At 41.9% G+C, this 18,839-nt stretch overlaps 1 protein-coding gene across 6 annotated transcripts in view; it reads left to right on the top strand.

The window, feature by feature from the left end:
• tacc2 (transforming, acidic coiled-coil containing protein 2) overlaps window positions 1-18,839 on the top strand; it is a 66,807-nt gene that overhangs the window by 46,987 nt on the left and 981 nt on the right. The window contains exons 10-25 of one of the 6 annotated variants that reach the window (XM_088086657.1): window positions 301-1,711; window positions 1,916-1,951; window positions 4,335-4,392; window positions 4,469-4,670; window positions 5,097-5,146; window positions 5,798-5,907; window positions 6,513-6,666; window positions 7,051-7,197; window positions 7,543-7,584; window positions 8,457-8,516; window positions 11,616-11,762; window positions 11,861-11,937; window positions 14,765-14,808; window positions 16,898-17,058; window positions 17,177-17,283; window positions 18,703-18,823. In XM_088086657.1, coding sequence (XP_087942783.1) covers window positions 301-1,711; window positions 1,916-1,951; window positions 4,335-4,392; window positions 4,469-4,670; window positions 5,097-5,146; window positions 5,798-5,907; window positions 6,513-6,666; window positions 7,051-7,197; window positions 7,543-7,584; window positions 8,457-8,516; window positions 11,616-11,762; window positions 11,861-11,937; window positions 14,765-14,808; window positions 16,898-17,058; window positions 17,177-17,283; window positions 18,703-18,823 — 2,927 coding nt within the window. Of the gene's footprint in view, window positions 1-300; window positions 1,712-1,915; window positions 1,952-4,334; window positions 4,393-4,468; window positions 4,671-5,096; window positions 5,147-5,797; window positions 5,908-6,512; window positions 6,667-7,050; window positions 7,198-7,542; window positions 7,636-8,456; window positions 8,517-11,615; window positions 11,763-11,860; window positions 11,938-14,764; window positions 14,809-16,897; window positions 17,059-17,176; window positions 17,284-18,702; window positions 18,824-18,839 lie in introns of all 6 variants that reach the window. The other 5 variants (XM_088086658.1, XM_088086659.1, XM_088086661.1 and 2 more) reach the window with 5 other exon arrangements.

Here is an 18,839-nt window from a genome sequence, read left to right as displayed (position 1 = left end):
GCACAAACCTGGAGCTGTTTGAGGCTGAGCAGTCAGTTCTCTCTCATGTGGTAATTTTATTACGACTTTCTGTCCAACTGTGAGACTCTTATTGAATTATTTATAGCACATTCATCCTTATAATTGGATGTGTCAGAAGCCAACTGCAGTTTTCATCTCCATGCGGGCTTCCTCGATCACATTTGCATCTCCTCCTTAAACCAGTTAAAAAACATGATGGTCCCAATTTTATTTCATTTTGATGTTAAGCTCCTTTCGTAGCTAAAACCCTTTTCTGTTCTGTCTCTCCTTCTTTTGCAGTAGAAGACACCTCCGTCAATGATCCTGCCTCTGAATTGCCTTCAGCTGATCGACCATGCCGTTCCCCATCCATTGTTTTTGATGAGAACAGGCCCATTGCAGCCAGTGGCCAATACAACATAGAGTTATTGGCTGGAGATTCAAGTCACACTCTTACCCGTTCACTTAGCTTCCAGGGAGGAGAACTAGACAGTGGTGGTCTGTTGGACGGATCAACAGCGGGAGGCTTCCGTCCACATTCTGAATCCTTCAGCGTAGGCACCGACAGCGCCCCAGGGACGCTCCACAGACCCAAGAAAGTCCGTCCTGGGTCTTTGAAGAAGAAGCCTCTCCTCAGACAGAACTCTAACCCAGAGAGTCCAAGGCCAGCGTCATCCAGCAGCACCCCAGAGGTCAAGAAGCGGGCGAAGCCTCGAACTGCCAGCCCTCTCCAGGCTCAGGAGGAAGCAGAGGGAGGATCTGCAACTCCGAGTCCTGGAGGAACTCTTCGCAGGACCAGGAAGAGCCGTGTGGTGACTCCTCCTCCTCTGCCGGAGGAGACCAATCATACCAGCCAAGAGGAGAGCCTTGTTATCCCTACCTTACCCCTGTGCCACGAGGAGACCCCACTCCCTGGTAGTCCACCGGTCAGAGACGAATCCCCCATCCCTCCTAGTACCTCTTACAAATGGGATCCAGATAATTTTGAGAACATCGACCCTTTCAAGACTGGAGGTAGTAAAATTGCCAATTCCCCTGTCCTTGGTCGTAAAGATCCTGTGTCTGCCCCCATTACAACACCTCCAAAGAGTCCCCCTGTCCTGGCTGTGGAGCCGTGTCCCCCAGCTCCTCTTGAAACGCCGATCAACAACCCCGAAGAGCAACCCATCCTCCCAAAGCGTCAGTCCGTAAGGCTGGAGTTTGACTACTCTGAGGAGGGCAGCGAGGCACCACACCAGGCCTCTCCCCCACCCAAGAAATTGGGCAAGAAGCCCGGTGCCAAGATGCCTCTGAGGAAACCAAAGCTCGGGCTGAAGAAGGCCCCCCCAATGCAGACAGAGCACCTGGACAACAATCCGCCAGAATCTCACAATGGCAATGAGAATGAAATCTCTGTTCCTGCTGCCTCTTACAACATTCAACCTGACAAATGGGATGATCCGAACTTCAATCCATTTACTACAAAGAGAGGCATCGCCAACTCCCCCAAACTGTCCCGGCCGTCTTATTCCTTTGACCCCAATAACTTTGATGACTCCGTAGACCCTTTCAAATCTTCCAATAAGATGGCCAACTCCCCTCCAAAGGCCTCTGCCTCCTTTGAACTGTCATCCAATGACTATGACAATGAAAATGACAATGACAATGTCGGAGAACTGGAGGACCAAAACCAGAACAAACCGGCCAAGAAGAAGAAAACTCCGATCAAATCGTAAGTTCATAGATTATTACCATATGACTGTACTTTAATGGGATGGTCCACGCTCCTTTTTAAAGAACATTGTATTCATGTGTAGGCATGTCTGCGTCTCTGTTGGTGAGGTCGGTCTGTGTTCGTATAGTCTCTTGTCTATTATGCCAGTGTCCTCTGTCTGTCTCTCTGTCACCTGTGTCTGTGTATTCTCATATGTCACAGGAAGTCCAGGGGTGTGTCCTCTCTATGTTGTCTGTTGTAAGTACAGGGACAACACAACCATCCATCCCCTTTAAAAGCAGCATGTTGCCCCTCTTCCTGTAAACAGAAACATCACGATCCATTGTGCTCACTATCAAACAGATCCATTTAAACTTTTTTTAATCCTGCTCATTTTAACAGGAAGGACCTGTTCTCAGTTTTCCTTTAAATTCTGTATTATGTCTGGTACAATCCCATCTATAACGTGGCCAGTAAAAAACATCATAGTACAATTCTGCCCCACAAAGGCTAAATGCAGCAACTACAATTTTGGTCAAAATTCAGTTAGGATTGAAATTGAACATTTGGATACTTGTTCTATCTTGTGACAACATTTTCTGGTTCAGTCAGTTCTTTTAAAGAGGAATTAGGGTGTAAAATTTGCAGTAACCACAATATGTAAATAAAATCCAAGGCAAAGCAGAGTAAATGTACTGCGTTACTGCGCTCTGCCTTTGACTCTATTGGGCTAAAGAAAACTGTAGTAAAGGTAATACAGTGAGTTGAGAATGTGAGAATGAGGATGATGCCAATGACAAAAAACTGATAACATGACGATGACTATAGAAAGATAAGGGAAGAAGAAGTTGATTATGTCAGGTAATCTTAATTTAGGTCAAACTTGATGATGTGACTATTGCAGCAAAATAATACTTGGGGGTTGCTTTCAATTCTCTCTGTTACTACTTTTAAACCGGACATTTAAAATATGAACAAAACAAACAAAAAAATATATACAAGTTCTAGTAAGTAAATGATTTAGAAATAAATGACAAAAGTTTCACTAAAAAAAAAAAAGATACTAAGATTGTAACATTTTGCCATTTCATTACCTTTTGTTGTGTTGGTTGTGTAAGGTTATACAAAGGCAGAGCACTGAACACTGTAGCTACAATTTTAGGTCATTTTTGGGGTCAAATCATTGCTTTTGACTTTTAGGCATAAAAATTTCTTTGTGAATACTTATTTAACAAGGGTGTCACCACTTTTACAGCCATAACACAATTGGCTGGATGGTCAAACTACTTTGTATTTTTCTCTTTTTCAGTGTTAACTCAGCTATTTTTAGTCAGCACTTGAAGGGGGAGAATTATTATAACCAGACTCCACCATTTAACCAGTTAAATCAGTGTAATGTGCATTCAAATATATATTTTTTAAAAGTTACTACATATGCACACACTAGCCACAACATTGAACTTATGCAACCATTTGGTGCAAAACACCACAGTGCAAAAAAGTGCGACAGTACAACACAGTTGCATAAAATGCTTGAAACCGTCTTCCAGTAGAGGTCAGTGCAACAGTGCTCAATGAGGTTCTATTGAATGACAAACTTGCTTATTATGCTTAGTTATATGTGCTATGCTGCCTTTAGCAGTTACTCTTTAAAACATTTCAGACAGTTTCTAATATTTTTTTATTCACATGTTTTCCAAAACAAAAGTGTCAGTAGTGGAAAAAAGTATTTTATGGTAAAATGTTCAAGTACCTTTTTGTTCTGAAGCTATAACTGCTTTGGAGGTTTGTGGTTACTGCCTGTGTAGCAAAGGAGGTGCATGTGCTCCCTCTTGTGTTCATTGTTGGTTATTGTCGAAAAAACTAAACTACACAGTAATGATTATGCTATTGTAGAGAAGTATCATATTTGGGGGGTTATTTATTATTATTTGTCTTAATTATATACTTAAATTCAGTCATAATGACTTTGGTGAGTAAATACAACCAGGAAACACTGAGTCTAAAAAGGTTTATTAAAGACCATTTGCAGAAATTTTCAGTTATTATCGATCAGACATGTCATTAACATTAAATTTAGAGGATGATAGTTGTTGTATGTTGCTTTCCAAGGACTTTGACCCTATAAAACCTTTGCAGAATCCGCTCCATTTACAAAATCTATAAATTTAAAACTGGAGTAACAAAAATAAAAATCTTCCACGAACAGTTAATCTGCAGTAATAGATTATATCTGCATCAGTGTCCTAACTAATATGCTGCTTTACCAAGTACATACTAGGAGCTGTGTGATTTGTGTGAAAAGTAAACTATTCATAACATTCATTAACCTCTGCTCTTCACTGTGCAGTTACTAACTATGGATCAAACCCTTTCCACAAACATTTCACTCTTCTGTTCATTTCAGCCACACATAGACTACAGTAAGTGGTAATGCTACATGTATGGTAATGCTTCTCAATGCAAATTATGTTGTGAGTTTATGCAAAAGCAGATGCACCCAACCAGTTTTACATTTTAGGATTTGTGACTTCAAACACACATGAGATATGTAACAAATACGTAATATCTGGTGTCAGACAGCGACTGTTGGATCCAATGAAGCTGAAAGACTCTTGATCTTGATTTTTCTTTTTCTCAGTAATACTTTCAGAGTGAAGAGGTCGCCAAAGAAATCCCCATTGTCTGACCCATCCGAGGTGCGTACTTCTCCATATCTCTACTGTATGCCTCTTTCTCTTCCCTCTGACTCTGACACTGCCACCTCTATTTCAGGATCCTTCGCCGGCAGATGAAACACCCTCCATCCACCAACAGGATGACCACGCCACAGACGAGGAGAAGCTGGCCTCCTCCACCAGTCATAAGTGGACAGCCCTGCACGATGCAGATTTGAACTCCGAACAGCAAGACTTTCCTCAGCCGTGCGACCTTACGTCCTTTGTTAACGAGAACAGTCTTCCTCATCAGACTCCAGGTGAGGCTTAGCTGTCTGACTCTATTGGCTCCGTCTTTGTACCTCCAGCAGCCACCTGCGTCCAAATAAATGAGAGATCAAAGCATACCACAGACAGGCGGCGCTCAGAGGAAATTCAAAGCTTATGTTTGGATAAACAGTCGTGTACAGTACAGCAACCATCCACTTTACTCTCCATTCATCCAGCAATGTTATTGATTTTTGATGTGGCAGTGAAATAAGCCTGCTGGCCCAGTTCTCTATGAACTCTGACCTCCAGAAGAGGAGCCTCTTCCCAGAGGCTGTGTGGCTCAACTCATCTGGGTCAGAGATGCAAACAGACAGTCCCGCCTCTGCTTCTGATTCCAACAGTCCAGAGCTCAACATTTACTAGAAATGTCTCTCCATTTCCTCCTCTGCATCTAAAACTTTGTCTTTCTGTGTCAGCGCAAGACTATGAAATTGAGTACATGGAGAAGCTTGGCTCCGCTTCACCCGTGAGTATCTGATGTTATTCAAAGAAATTATCAAACATTTGCTGCTTTCTTTATTTGCACTGGTATGTTTTATATGTAACATGTTATTATGCCTCCGCGCTGGCGACAGTAGTGGCCAGAAGGATTATGTTTTTGAGTTGGAGGTATGTTCATGTGTCCGTCTGTCTCATTATTGCGAACGCAGTATTTTAAGAACACCTTGAGGGAATTTATTCAAATTTGTCACAAACTTCTACCTTGACCCATGAACTGATCAGATTTTGGTGGTCCAAGGTCAAGATCACTGTGACCACGTAAAACATGTATAACAATGTATAACAATTCATACACTAATTATGACAAAATTTCACATAAATGTCTAAAAAGATAAAATAATGAAGTGGTGACATTTTATAATGTCACTGTGACATCATAATGTTCTTCAAAAACACTTCTCCAACCATTACTCAGCGTCATATCATATAGGATCAAATGATTACAGATGAAATCTTTTGTGCCCAAAACTGTGCTGATTGTATCGACCTTATGTGCTGCCGATGGATGTAAACTGTAACCACGACTTGATGTGTTTGCAGAGGCGTACAACTGTAATGTGGTAATTCTACGTTAAAATCAGGATTCAGACTTAAAACATTTTCTTGTATGTTGTAGCCACTGTCTGTGAAGAAGCCATCTTTGTACCTGAAGTTGGATTCTGTGTCTGACAACTTGACCAAGAATACGTGTGCGCATGGATCTGAACCCAGCTCCCCCTGCACTGGGTACAACACACTCTACTACTACTCTACTGCATGTGTTTACTGTAATATGTTTGTTTGTTTGTTTGTTAATATCCCCATTAGCTTCTGTTTTAAACTGCAGCTACTCTTCCTGGGGTCTCCATTATTTCCATTAACTAAATTTTTTCAGATTCATACTCACAGTTCGACTAAACACATTACAACACCATTACAAAACACAATAATCAACACAAACTCACAGCCTGTCTAATATATACAGTAGCTCTACATAATGATGCATCTCCTCAATAGTTGAGAAAATAAAATACCTGGAAACTTATTGAATAAATCACAAGAAAAACTAGACAGGTAGCTCATATTCAATTTCATATCTGGAAGATCATCAAAAGTATTCATCATATATGTGCAATTACTTTGCAGTATTTCACTGTTTTCTGTAGAAAGTCTTACAGTGCAATTGTCAGTACTTTGCTGGTGTATCCAGTGTAAATCATAATGATTTGGATTGCATAATGCATGCCGGTCAGCAGCTCCAGCAGCGTGTTTCATTACTACTCACATCCATCATATACAGGCCACTATGTGCCGTGTCACTTTCTCCCCCCTCTTTCTCTCACTCTGTGCAGGAGTTTTGAGGAGATGGAAGCCCAGATAACAGCGGGCATGAAGACACCCGTGCTGAGCTCCCGGCCTGGTCCCGAGGGCTCTGTTGGGGACAAGGGCAGGAAGAGAGAGAGCGAGGCACTCAGCCGAACGCAGAGCACAGAGAGAGATGAGCAGGTAAGCAGGATGCCTTTCTGTTGAGATTCAAAGTTCACTGTCATTTCTGTGTCTTGTCACCATCACATTTGGAGAATCTGTCTTGATTTTGGAACATTTACAACACATCATTGTTTAGTCACAAGGAGGAGGGTGCCACACTGCACATGCTTTTACATAGGCCGTGACTTTACCCTCCAACATGAGCGCCATCAGTCATAGTGATTCTCATTAAAGCCTTGTCACTGATGATAACACATAGCCAGTCGGCCACACTAGCTTCCCAGCTTGTGCTCAGTGACTCAGCTCCCAATGCTGCCACTCAAACACTCAGCGCTTTGCTTTGCCATGCTGACCCCTGCCCTCCTCCCTGCCCTCTGCCTACTCCTCCCGGTGCCCCTTTAGCCCCCTAGTGAGGGCCCCGTGGAGGCCCCTGCTCCAGCCCTGGCCATGCCCCTGTTAGACAGGCTGTCTGAGTGTGATGACCTCCTGCAGTACCTGGAGCCTGACCTGGCTGAGACCAACCCCACAGCATTCGCCCAAAAACTACAGGTGTGTTGACAGACCACACATGACCCCTCTTGATGAACCTTATTGGCAGTGCCCCTGGTGGCCATTTTTTTGACTCTATGTGATTGTGTGTGTTTTCACATTATTCATTGTTCCACTTTACTTCATCCTGCCTTTTCATTTTCACATATTTCATCTCTTCTTACCTCAGTTGCAGTTTTTAGCTCACTATGTGAAAAAGGCGTGTGAAATGTACACAGCAGCAAGTGTGTGCACTCTACTCAAGTTTCTATGTTTTCCTTTTGCTCTCTCATCCTTGGGCCGCAACCCCCCTTCTTTACCCCCGAAACCCATCAAATCCCCCCACCCCCCATGTGTGCGGCCCAGGAGGAGCTGGTGCTTGCCGCCCTGAGGATAGAGGCTCTGCAGGTAGCCAAAAACATCTCTCAGTGCCCCTCCCTCTCCACTGTAACCCCCCAGGTACTGCGCTGAGTCCTGCACCTGCTGTATGCAAGAGTGTGTGTGTGTGCGTGTGTGTGAGAGAGAGAGGGAAGATGCATCATGAATGAGCGATTATGGAGAAGCAGGTGTGTGTGGCTGCAGTGTGCGTGCATGAGTGTGTCTCACCCTGCCTCTCCCTCCCCTAAACACACCATACTGAGTGTGACTGTGAACTCATGGCCTTATCAACATGGTGGCTGCACCACTACATCCGCAGTCCTCTTCAGTCCCCTTCTCGATCTCTAACATGGCTTAACACGTCCAGCTCCCACCCTGACTAGCAGCAAGCTCCTCAAGGTCGTGTCCTCTCCTCAGGGACAGAGTGCCGTGCCTTCTTAGTCCCTTGCCTTTATTATGCATGTTGGGCAACATGCATGTTGCCTGTTCATGAGAGGCTTACATGAGCATGAATGTGACTGGCAATGTCTCATGCTAGACTTAATATGAGCAGTGGAGAAGTTATATTGAGATAACTCTCCCAGATGTATTTGTTGATGCTTTGCCGTCATCACCTCAAATCCCAGTCACATTCTTGTTTTGTGGTTTGGTCCTTTTCCCAGACTAACAGCACTAACAAACAGTACATCAGGTAGGTGTCAGTATTCAGTTTGGCAGTAATTTCAGGTAGAAGGTGTCAATTTTGCCGGTTAGGGGGCTGGAGCTGAAACAGCACATGCTTACAGTTAAGAGTAGTGATATTTTATGGTTAGTGGAAAAACTCTCAAGAGTCGGAGTCTGGCAGACACTTCCCAGTCGTCTCTACCTCCATATCTCATGCTGTTGTCCCACACATTTCACAGTCTCGACTCAAGAAACCCAGCACACGGCGATGGAATATCAACGGTTCACCCTTACTCAAAGTAAGAGTAAAATTATATCCCCATGTGATCTGTCCTCGTCTTAATCCAACAACAGTGCAGTCCAAGTATTTGGTCCTAAAAACATTTTTCATTGTCTTGGGCTCAGTGCTCCAGCATGCTAGATTTGAAGTAACTATGAGGTTAAAGGGACACTCTGCAAAAACAATGTTTGGGGGGCACCCAGTAGCTCAGTTGGTAGAGTGGGCGCCCCATGTACAGGGGGCCACATCTCCCGTTGCTCTCCCCCATTCACGCTTAAGCTGTCTCATCTCCAATAAAGGCAAAAGACAAAAAAATAATCTTGAAAAAAAAAGTATAGACTCATACAAAAGTAATCCCTCTCAGTAATCTTATGAACCACCAGGGTGTTCATCTGAAGAGACTCTGCCTGTATGTGTTTATTTTCCTCTAATTGCTGTGTTCTGTGCCCAGTGCACAGGTGAGGTTGGGACTTTATAAAAAGGTATCAACCAGGTGGACAGTAAGCAGCACACATCCAAAGGGAAGCTATTAAAACTGTGGACACAGGGCAGAAAAAAATATGCAAATATAGCAAGGCAAAACACTAAGTAGACAAAGCTTGTTTCAATAGTGAACCTGAGGTTGTTCAAACAGTAACTGACAATTTCTGAGTAGTGTACCTTTGAAGTGCTGAAGATGAATAAAAGTGGTCACATCTAAATCGGTTAAGAGTGTAGGAATCACAGTCCTTTAAAACATACTGCTCACAGTTTTTATTGAGTGTAGCAAACAATAGAACTACTATTCCTATGTTATTTATCCAATTTGGATGTAAACGTCCTCTAATTAAAGCTGAAATTCAGCACTTTACCCTCTTAGTGCTGGAGCACAGAGCATAAAAAACAGTTGTCCTCATACCTACAGACTGCACTGTATACACTTACTCCTGTAGACCCCACAAGTCCAGAAGTCTGAGACATTTTTTGAGGTCTTTCTACATTTTAGCTTCTGTCGCTGTACTTTGTTCCTGTGAGCGAATTTGTCTGAGATGTGTTTTCTGCAGTTCTATCTAGTATTCCTTTTGTAGTCTTTGTACATCTACTGCTGGGTTTTTGTGTTTGAAGTAGTATTTGTCTTGTAGTTTCAACATGTGTGTCCAGATTTTTGTTCACATTAGTAGTTCTTCCTAAATTCTACAGTATGTGGTTTTTTTGCATACAGCACTCCTGCAAGAGAAGCTAAAATGCTGCTGTTTTCTTGACATTTGATCCGGGATGATCTGCTGAAGGTGCTATTAGCACATGACTGAATTACCAACAGGGCAAAGCAGGCAAATGCCCAAGACTTTTGGGGCCACTAAGACTAAAGGTTTGTTTACATAGCATTTACTTTGTGCTAATTTCTATCATCACAAATTCTAAACAATAATAAATAAAAGTAACACCAAAGCACAATTACAAATAGTATCCAAAAGAGGCTTCTGCATTTTTATCCGATCTTAAAGCCTTCATCAAGCTCTATACAATGTTTAGGGCATATGTATGATTCAGAGGTAGGCAGCAGCTAATGGTGCTAACAGTGCAAACAGTGGTAACACTGGCAACAGACAGGGCTAACAGTGTTAACTGGGGTAAAACCCAGAGGCTGGGCACTATATTTCTGCAACATCTCGATATCAACAGTCACCATCATATAAGCACCAGTGGGCCACACAGAAAAACTGAGATTTCAATACACAGAGAGTGTGACTTCATTCTTTGCTCAGGACGCCATTACGCTACTATATCTTTACATAGCAACTATTTGTTTGCCCTGAATATTTGAAAGAGCTCATTCTGTTTCATTGAGTTATTAATACATATAGCATAGAGACATACAGCAAACCTGTGGCAGAATATTGCAATGTAGAAATGGTGGTTGGTTTCTTAGATTATTTTTGTCACAAACCCCCCTAAAGCAGCAGCAAACGTACAGTCAGTAAGGACACATATTCTTCTGAGCACATGCTGTTTTACTTCACTTTATCCCATTTATGGTACTGGTTTTTTATGGGTATTTTCATTGGCCTCTGTAAAACAGAGCTTTAAGTTAAAGTTACAATGAGTCACACCACCACAGGACAGGTTTGGGCTGAGCTGTTTTAAGTGTTTGCTTAAATCTCACTGAAGTGAAAGGGTAAGCCCAATCAGTACCTGACTAAAAGCAAAAAGTTCATGGTTACCTAAACCTGACCGGTCTTTGCCTTCAGCGGAATAATGGAATTACTGCTCCAGACAGACCAAACACTTCACTCTCTTTTCTGCGTATTAGTGGATCTCAGTCTTCTTGTCCCCTTTGAGCCCCCACCATTTCATCAAATCCAACCGTAATCCGGCTCTCCCAAGGATAACTAAATCCCTTTCACAGCAGAGTTTTAGGGGACCAAAAATGGTACTAGGATTGTTTTTGTGTTCTGTAATGATGGTCTGTGTGAGGAATTGTTGCTGGTAGGGGATTGTCTTAGGTTGCAATGGTGAGATGTGCACGTGCATATTTACTGTGGTGTGCGGTGTCTAACTCGTCAAACTCTTTCGAACGAGAAATCCTTGTAATTTTCCGGTTCATCTCACGTCTTAGTTTTTGAAAGAATTGGGCAAACGCTATAACAGGTGACACTAGCCACAACAGGTAAGACCACTATGTTATAATAAGCTTTAACATGAGACTAACATCTCTTTCCCATGCTGCCCAGTCCGCTACCCTCTCCTCCCTCTCCTGTATATGATGCAGCCTCTGCTGTATTAGCTGCTGCCCTCCTTCCTATGTGCCTTGCTTGGACCCAATCACATTCAAGCTACTGCGATGAGCAGGTGATCATGACCGCTCAGCTAGGGGCAGCATCAGCCAAATTTGGCTAATACTGTGGCAATGAAGACTGTTTCATCCAATCATACGGCGGCTGAAGTCTTCAGGAACATCATAAGCCTGCCTCATTTACACATTGATTTTGCTGTGTGGTAGATTTTGACGTAGTTTGATGCTACCTTGCCGTTTGGTTGCAGGCCTGAGGGTGAGGGCGTCCCATCTGTAGCTCGATTTGGTTTGTAAACGGTTATGTTTCCTTTCCTCTCCCCCCTCTCCGTTGGCTCCTGGAAGCAGCACAGAGACGTGTCATCTCCAGTAGAGAGTGGAGTGTCCAAGAATTCACTGTACGCCAGGACCACCAGCAGCAGCAGCTACATCGAAGGGGAGAGCCCCCACCTGCCCAGAGAACTGGACCACTCCCTGGGAATTGCACGAGAGGAGGTGCCCCCCAAAATGTTTCTTTTTATCCTGTAAGTCATAAATACTGTCTTTACTTCACTTCAACATCTCACATTGAATGGTTTTCTTGCCCTCCTCAGATTGTGACAAAGGAGAAAGAAGTGCTGGAGTGGCAGAGGAAGTATGAAGACAGCCGACAGGAAGTGGTGGAGATGAGGTAAGAAGTAACACCTTGGGTTGTCATCACTGACATCACAGTGGGGTCCGCCCACACACCACAGCGTGGATTTAATGCCTACCTGTCTTTCTGTTAAATGGTTATGTAGTCACAATACTGGCATTTCAAACTTCAATACAACACTTTGAAAAATACTGATATGTGATACCATCACATGGAAAAACTAATATTGAGGGTATACAATTTAAATTTTTGATTTAAAGATAAACATAAAAAGGCTACAATGTGACAACAACAATTATTATTATTTTCTATTTAGAAGCAGAGGAAAACAGAATGACTGTGGTAAACAGAATACAACAGAAGAGATTGAGTAAGAGCAGCTGGTGCCAATATATATTGATTTATTGAAACAGTGTCAGATATTCAGAATCTATATCTTTTGATATTTCTGACACATGGTGTCACAGTGCTGATGGACAGTATGAATACGCTGCTTTTTGCTGGTGCTAAACTTGCACAAATTGGACAAAAAGAAACTGTGTAATTCTCCCTGTCAAGCAAATAGAGTCTCAGTGCTCCTGTGCTATTTGCATGCATTTAAATGAGGTAATATGCACACATTTGGGGCAAAATTGGCCCGTTTTTATGCAAAGGAGCCTCAAATAAATGAGTTATATATCCCAAATATGGTCTCTATTTCACATTTAAAGCCCTTGAGCCTGAAAAAAATAAAGATCATGCACAATGCTCTTGCTCAGCATCATAAAACATAAATATAAACATAATTTAGATTATGAGATCCAAGACACAATTGGCTCTCCGTGGCACCTGCACCTGAAATAGTTGGATGTAAGAAAAAAAAAAATCTCCTTTAAATTTTAAGGAACGCCTGTACACCTTGTCGGTCTGGACTTGTAGCTTGCAACCTGAAAATTCCAGTTGTCTTTCTCTCTTTGCCATTTTTGGTGCAAAGGCAACACCCATAGACCTGCTTTGCCACATGGATGATTACAATCAAATATAAAAAAAAGATCAAATTATGCTTCGGTGCAAAACTTTATGGATATTTTTGCGCTGTAATATCATTAACACAACATTTTAAGTGAAACTGACGTTGAGACGAGGCAGATAGCGGTTGCAAGTCATGCACAGTTCATCATGCCATCAATGGCCACAATCTTTTCTTTGTGAGTTCCCCCCTTTAGTTTCTTCAGACTCCAACCATCACAGCACAACCAGCTACCAGACAGTGTGGAAAGAGGTGCTTTAGCTTTAGGTATCGTTTGGATAATACACAGCCAACTGCCTGACAACAGCTCAAAACAGGGATTGCCTGCACTCATATTTACGTCTGCAGATGATCTATCTATGCCCTGACAAACGTGAGTTACAGGAGATAGAGATATGCGGCACAGAGACCTTGTTCTCTACCAGCAGGTGGTGGATGTGGGTCCAGCTGGCCACTGGTCAGTTAGTGTGGATAAGACAGAGCTTACTTCATTTGACTGATTGGGCTCAGGATAAGGAGGGGCTAAGAGGCTAAGGGGGGGCACGGCTAATCAATCCTCTTACCGCTGGCAACCTGCTTTTCCCAAAACGAGGCTTCCTATTGGGCTCCGCTGCTCCTTGGTTTGGAGTGAGGGGGAACTCCCAGCAACAAGTACCATGGAAACAGGACACACAGCAGCTAAATAAAATATAAAAAAGGGTATCTGCAGGTCCTTAAAATGTCTTAAACTCAATTTTTAAAATTAATATTAGGCCTTAAAAAGCATTAGTCATAAATATTTATTTGTGACGTCTAGATTGCCACCAACATTTTTTTCCTAATTTCATTTATCCACATTTTCTTTTTTTTGCCATAATGAGTTAATCTCTTCTGCATCAAAGTCCACATTTCTGATGTTACAAATCTTTAAACCTACCACTGAACCTAATGCTATCTTTTTTACTTTTTACTTGCATGTACCTGTTGGCAAAACTTAGATGAACTCAACTCACTAATATAGCCATATTTCAAAATATGCATACCTCTGTACAGGACCACATATATACCACTTACCTTTATATTTAACTTTATAAGCAAAAGATGATTTGTCCAAAAATCAGTCTTAAACCTTGAACATCTTGATTTTCTTGTGCCACATTCAGAAGCCTTTCACCCGCAATTGAAACTCTGAAAAGCGAGAAAATTGGTTTGATTTCTTTTAGAAACATAGGAAAAACATGATGAGCAAATTGCAAAAGATAAGTAAAAGGTGACAAGGAAACTGAAAATTATCTGGATGGGATTATTAGATATGACCAAAAAATTAGGAAAAAGCACTTTTGTGAGGCAGTTTTTTTTTTTCTTTTTGTGTGTGTGAGTGTGTGCCTACTTTTAGGTAATTTTCTTGTAACTTTTAACGAATATCTTGCTTATTTTGGGCCATTTTCTGTTAAGTTGCTCGTCACCCTCTTCCCATGTTTCTAAAGAAATCAAGCCAATTAGCTCAGGTATCAAAGGGTTAACAGGCTTCTGTAACACAATAATCCTATCATCTAAAGTTGTGGGCTGAAAAACAGTTGTTGTTGTGTGTTTGTCGTTCTCCAAACATCTAAGAAAATACCTCAAAAAAGCAACGTTTTCACTTAGCTTGGACTTTTTTCAATATCAGTGACAGAAAGCTTAAATCAGAAGTACAAAATCTACAGCTATCTGACTAATATCCACCCACTTCCAGCTACATTTTTATTTTTACATCTTGCTAACAAACAGACAGGTGTGTAAAAGAAACCTGTATTTTCATTGGTGGAGACAAATGTTTGTTATACTCAAATAATCCATTCCTTATACTCATGATTTACAACTTCTCATCCATAGGAGGATTGTTGCTGAGTATGAGAAGACGATTGCACAGATGATAGGTAAGTTCAGTGTGTTTTCAATTGCTTACAGATGACTGGACCTTCGATCTTCTCAGTACAATTTTATTTCAAACCAATTGCTTTCGTTCCCCAACCTCTGCCACTTCTTTTTGCTGCACTTGTTTATTTTCAAATTGAGTGAAATATACTCTGTGTCCTACTCCATCGCCACTGATTTCAGAATTAAGTATTTTTTTTACCCTCTGACACAAGCTAGCTTTGCTATGTGCTTGCTTTCATGTTTGATTGATATAAAATTAATACTGATGTCATCGGAGGGAGAAGTGCTCACCTCTCGCCCACGCGCGTCTGGCTCCTCTGGACTCATAAAGTCTCGCTGCAGGTTCACTCTCTGCATTATTCTTGCTCTCACCTACATCCTCTCGGCCACCTGAAAATTTGATTTTTGCTGCTGTCTAATTTCATTTCTTGATCCCATTAAAGCACCGTCACATACAGGAACAGTCTGTCTCTGCTCGTGTCTAACACTCGGCTCTCTCATGTGTCTTGCCCTCCCAGCTTGACTTAACACAGTCCCTTCTTTTCTGTTCTGCTCCCATCTTTGCTCCCCTTACTATTTGATAACTCTGACAGGCATGCCAGGTGAGTAACGAGGAATTGTCCCTCACTTGTTTGTGTTTGCTCACATCTTGCCACCCGTCCTTCAGAGAGGAGAGCAGAAGTGCTCACTTTCTTCACCTCATCTAGTGACATTTGTTTGTCCATTTTTGTTGCATTTTATCTTGTATGTTGAGACCCTGTATTTTTTTAAATTAATAGAAATCTCCTTTATGTTATCTCTCAGTTGCTGACATTAAAGGGATAGTTTAGATTTTTTGAAGTAAGGTTGTATGAAGTACTTATCCATAGAAAGTATATTACATACAGTAGATGGCGGTCGGCATGCCCCAGTTTAGAGAAGCAGGCTGAAGTCTGACATGAAAGCTAAGCAATCTACTGCTGTGGAGGTAGCAGCAACAAAACGTATTTTAGCCCCCTTAAAAAGTCCAACTTGAAAAAGTCAATAACTGTTTAAGTATATGCTATGTTTAGAATATTTTACATTGCTTTTCTTTAATGTCAGACGGTGATTTCCAACAGGAAAATGAAGCCGTTATATCGCTGTCCTCAAAGCAAGACTCCATTGAGAAAAACAGCGATTTCACATCGCTGAACACAAGAGCTGCTGGTCTGCCACTGCTTTGTTCAGTTTGTTTGTAAAAGGGTTTGTTTGGAGTCTCCAAAGTCGCACAATAACACAAAATAACTTACTGATCAAAGTAATGGTACGCCAGCAGCTCACCTCATTGCCAAGCTAAAATTACTGTTTTTCTCAATAAAGTCTGGTGGCTTTGATAAGAGCATAGATGGAGAGCTGAAGCCTTTAACAGCTTCCCCCGTGGACACAGGCCGTCTGACAGGCAGGTAAAGCAGTGAAAATGCTTTCAATATACCGTACACTTCAAGTATTATTCATTTTTTAGGTGGCTAAAATACGTCTTGTTGCTGAACCCCATCCACGGCAGATTTCCATTTTTTCTAGGTATTATACTGACTATGGAAAAGTACCCCATACAACCCCACTTCAAAAAAACAGAACTTTCCAACAACATCATAAAACTCATTTAGATGTATGGGAAACCTTTAAACACACATCTGCACTTTGCTTCTGTGCTGTAGATGGTTCAAAAGTCATTCCTGCAGAATTAGCGAGTTAAGCAGGTCAGCCATCTAAGCTTGTGACAGGAAAGGAAAGTGAAAGCAGGGAGGGACCTGCAATACGGCGGGAACTTTGTCATTTAACTATGAAGGGTCTGGAAGCCTCTCAAAGCAAACCAGCTCTGTTTCTATAGTTTTACAGGTCTCTTTGTTTTCTCATTGTTGAGTGTTTTTGTTTGCATGCTGGAGAAATACTCATATAGTGTAGCACAAAATGCTGTTAAATCATACTAACCCACAAATCCATTTTGATAAATTTGTAAAGTGATTGTTTGTATGTATTTGTTGGTATCTGAGTTCACGACAGCAGACGTTGCGGTACACAGGCTGATGATCTAATCTCCAGTATACTTGTGTGTGTGTCCATCAGAGGATGACCAGAAAGAGAAGTCTCTGTCTCATCACACCATCCAGCAGCTGATCATGGAGAAGGACCAGGCCTTGGCTGACCTCAACTCCGTGGAGAAGTCTCTTGCCGACCTCTTCCGACGCTACGAGAAGATGAAAGACGTACTGGAGGGCTTTCGCAAGGTGACAAATTACTCACAACTATTGAGTGTTTTCAGCATGACGTGGCCTTGCAACTCATCTAAAATTGAGCTTGACAATCCTTTTGACAAGTAATTCAAATCTTTTTTACTCTGTTCAGAATGAAGAGGTTCTGAAGAAGTGCGCTCAGGAGTATCTGTCCAGGGTCCGTAAGGAGGAGCAGCGCTATCAAGCCCTGAAGATTCACGCAGAGGAGAAACTAGACAAGTGAGACTCATTATCTCGAGTTTATTCCACCATAACTTTGTTATTCTCCCCAAAGGGAAAACATCACAGTATACTCACAATAACTCAATGCCCAGCTGAGATATGTCTGTATGTAAGCTGTTTAAAATGTCTTTTAAACCTTTATTCACAACTTGGGAAATAAACAGAGGGAGACCATCATTTTCAATGATGCAGAGCATGAACCACAACAAGAAAACAATACGTTAAGATAAACAGAAAATCAATATGTGAACCAGTTTAAAAAGAAAGAAAATAATACAAAACAACAAACAATATTAACAATGTGTTATAGCTAAATGTTCAAATACACCATAGCCTGATATAGATGCTATAGAGAAGATGCATAGGTGGAAGCAATTACAAAAAGGCATTGACAGTAATGCATTTTAACAGCTATAATGGTGGCAGAGTCCAAGTTTACGGCCTTTTGCAGATTATTCAAAATTATTTACAGGTGCACTGCAAAGGCCCAGACACACCAAACCGACATCAAAGAAATAGTGGCGACAAAAGCCAACTGTTGCAACGCCTCACGCCACCTGTGTTTTGGCCAGAAAGTTGCACATGTACATGTTACCACACATGGACAAGCAGCATATATGGTCTGTGCCTGCGTGAGAGGAAATAACTCAAAAAGGGAAATGGGAAACTGTCATGATGCCATTTAGCATATTTATAACACAACGTTGAAAGAACACAGTATGTATACCGTGCGCTAGTAAATAACAGCACAGACCACCAGGAAACAGAGCTCAGTGACCACAGAAAAAAAATCTTACCTCGTATAAAAAGTTCGCTTTGACCTCACTGCCTCTTGACTTTACCTTTGTGTTTACTTTCCTCACCTCCGTTTCTCTTTTCCTGCGCTGAGCTGAACTGCCAATAAGTGTTTTTTTTTTTTTTTTTTATCGACAAGCTCCGCTGTTGCCAACGCTGATTTAACATGATGAGTCAGCTGAAAAAAGCCCACAAGGTCTACCAAAGGTGCACACACACTGTAAAGACTAGGGCAACGAATGCTCAGAGACGGCCCAAAATTGAGTGTGTCAAGGCCTTTAAGATAATTTTTCGAAGTTCAGTTCTTAATAGAGGGAACTGGTTCTGTGAGTGAGTGCCAAGATTTTGTGAGTTCAGCGTTAAAAGGGATAAAATATTGTGTTAAAGATAAATAAAAACCAACGCTGCTCCTGTCTGGCAGCCAAATAAGGCCAGCCGACAAAGGTGGAGTGAGGATCAACAGTTATGAACTTTGGGGTTTAGTGGTAGACTGACAGCATTTCTGAAGATTATTTCTGTATTGGCTTTGCAAACGTGCGGTTGAGCTTAAGACCGTCCAGGCTTATTGGGGTCATAGAGAGGTGACTTGATTCTCATTTTATGACGTGTGTGTGTTACCAGGGCCAACGCAGACATAGCTCAGGTGCGGGCCAAGGCCAAGCAGGAGCAGGCCGCCTACCAGGCCAGTCTGAGGAAAGAGCAGATGAAGGTGGATTCTCTGGAGCGCACTTTGGAGCAAAAGGTCAGTCATTACTCCT

This window comes from Plectropomus leopardus, chromosome 13 (assembly GCF_026936395.1).
Source record: "Plectropomus leopardus strain MGB_pleo_1.0 chromosome 13, ASM2693639v1, whole genome shotgun sequence".
Lineage (NCBI taxonomy): Eukaryota > Metazoa > Chordata > Actinopteri > Perciformes > Serranidae > Plectropomus > Plectropomus leopardus.
The sequence above is the reverse complement of the archived record's forward strand: the minus strand, read 5'-3'. Positions and strand labels throughout refer to the sequence as shown.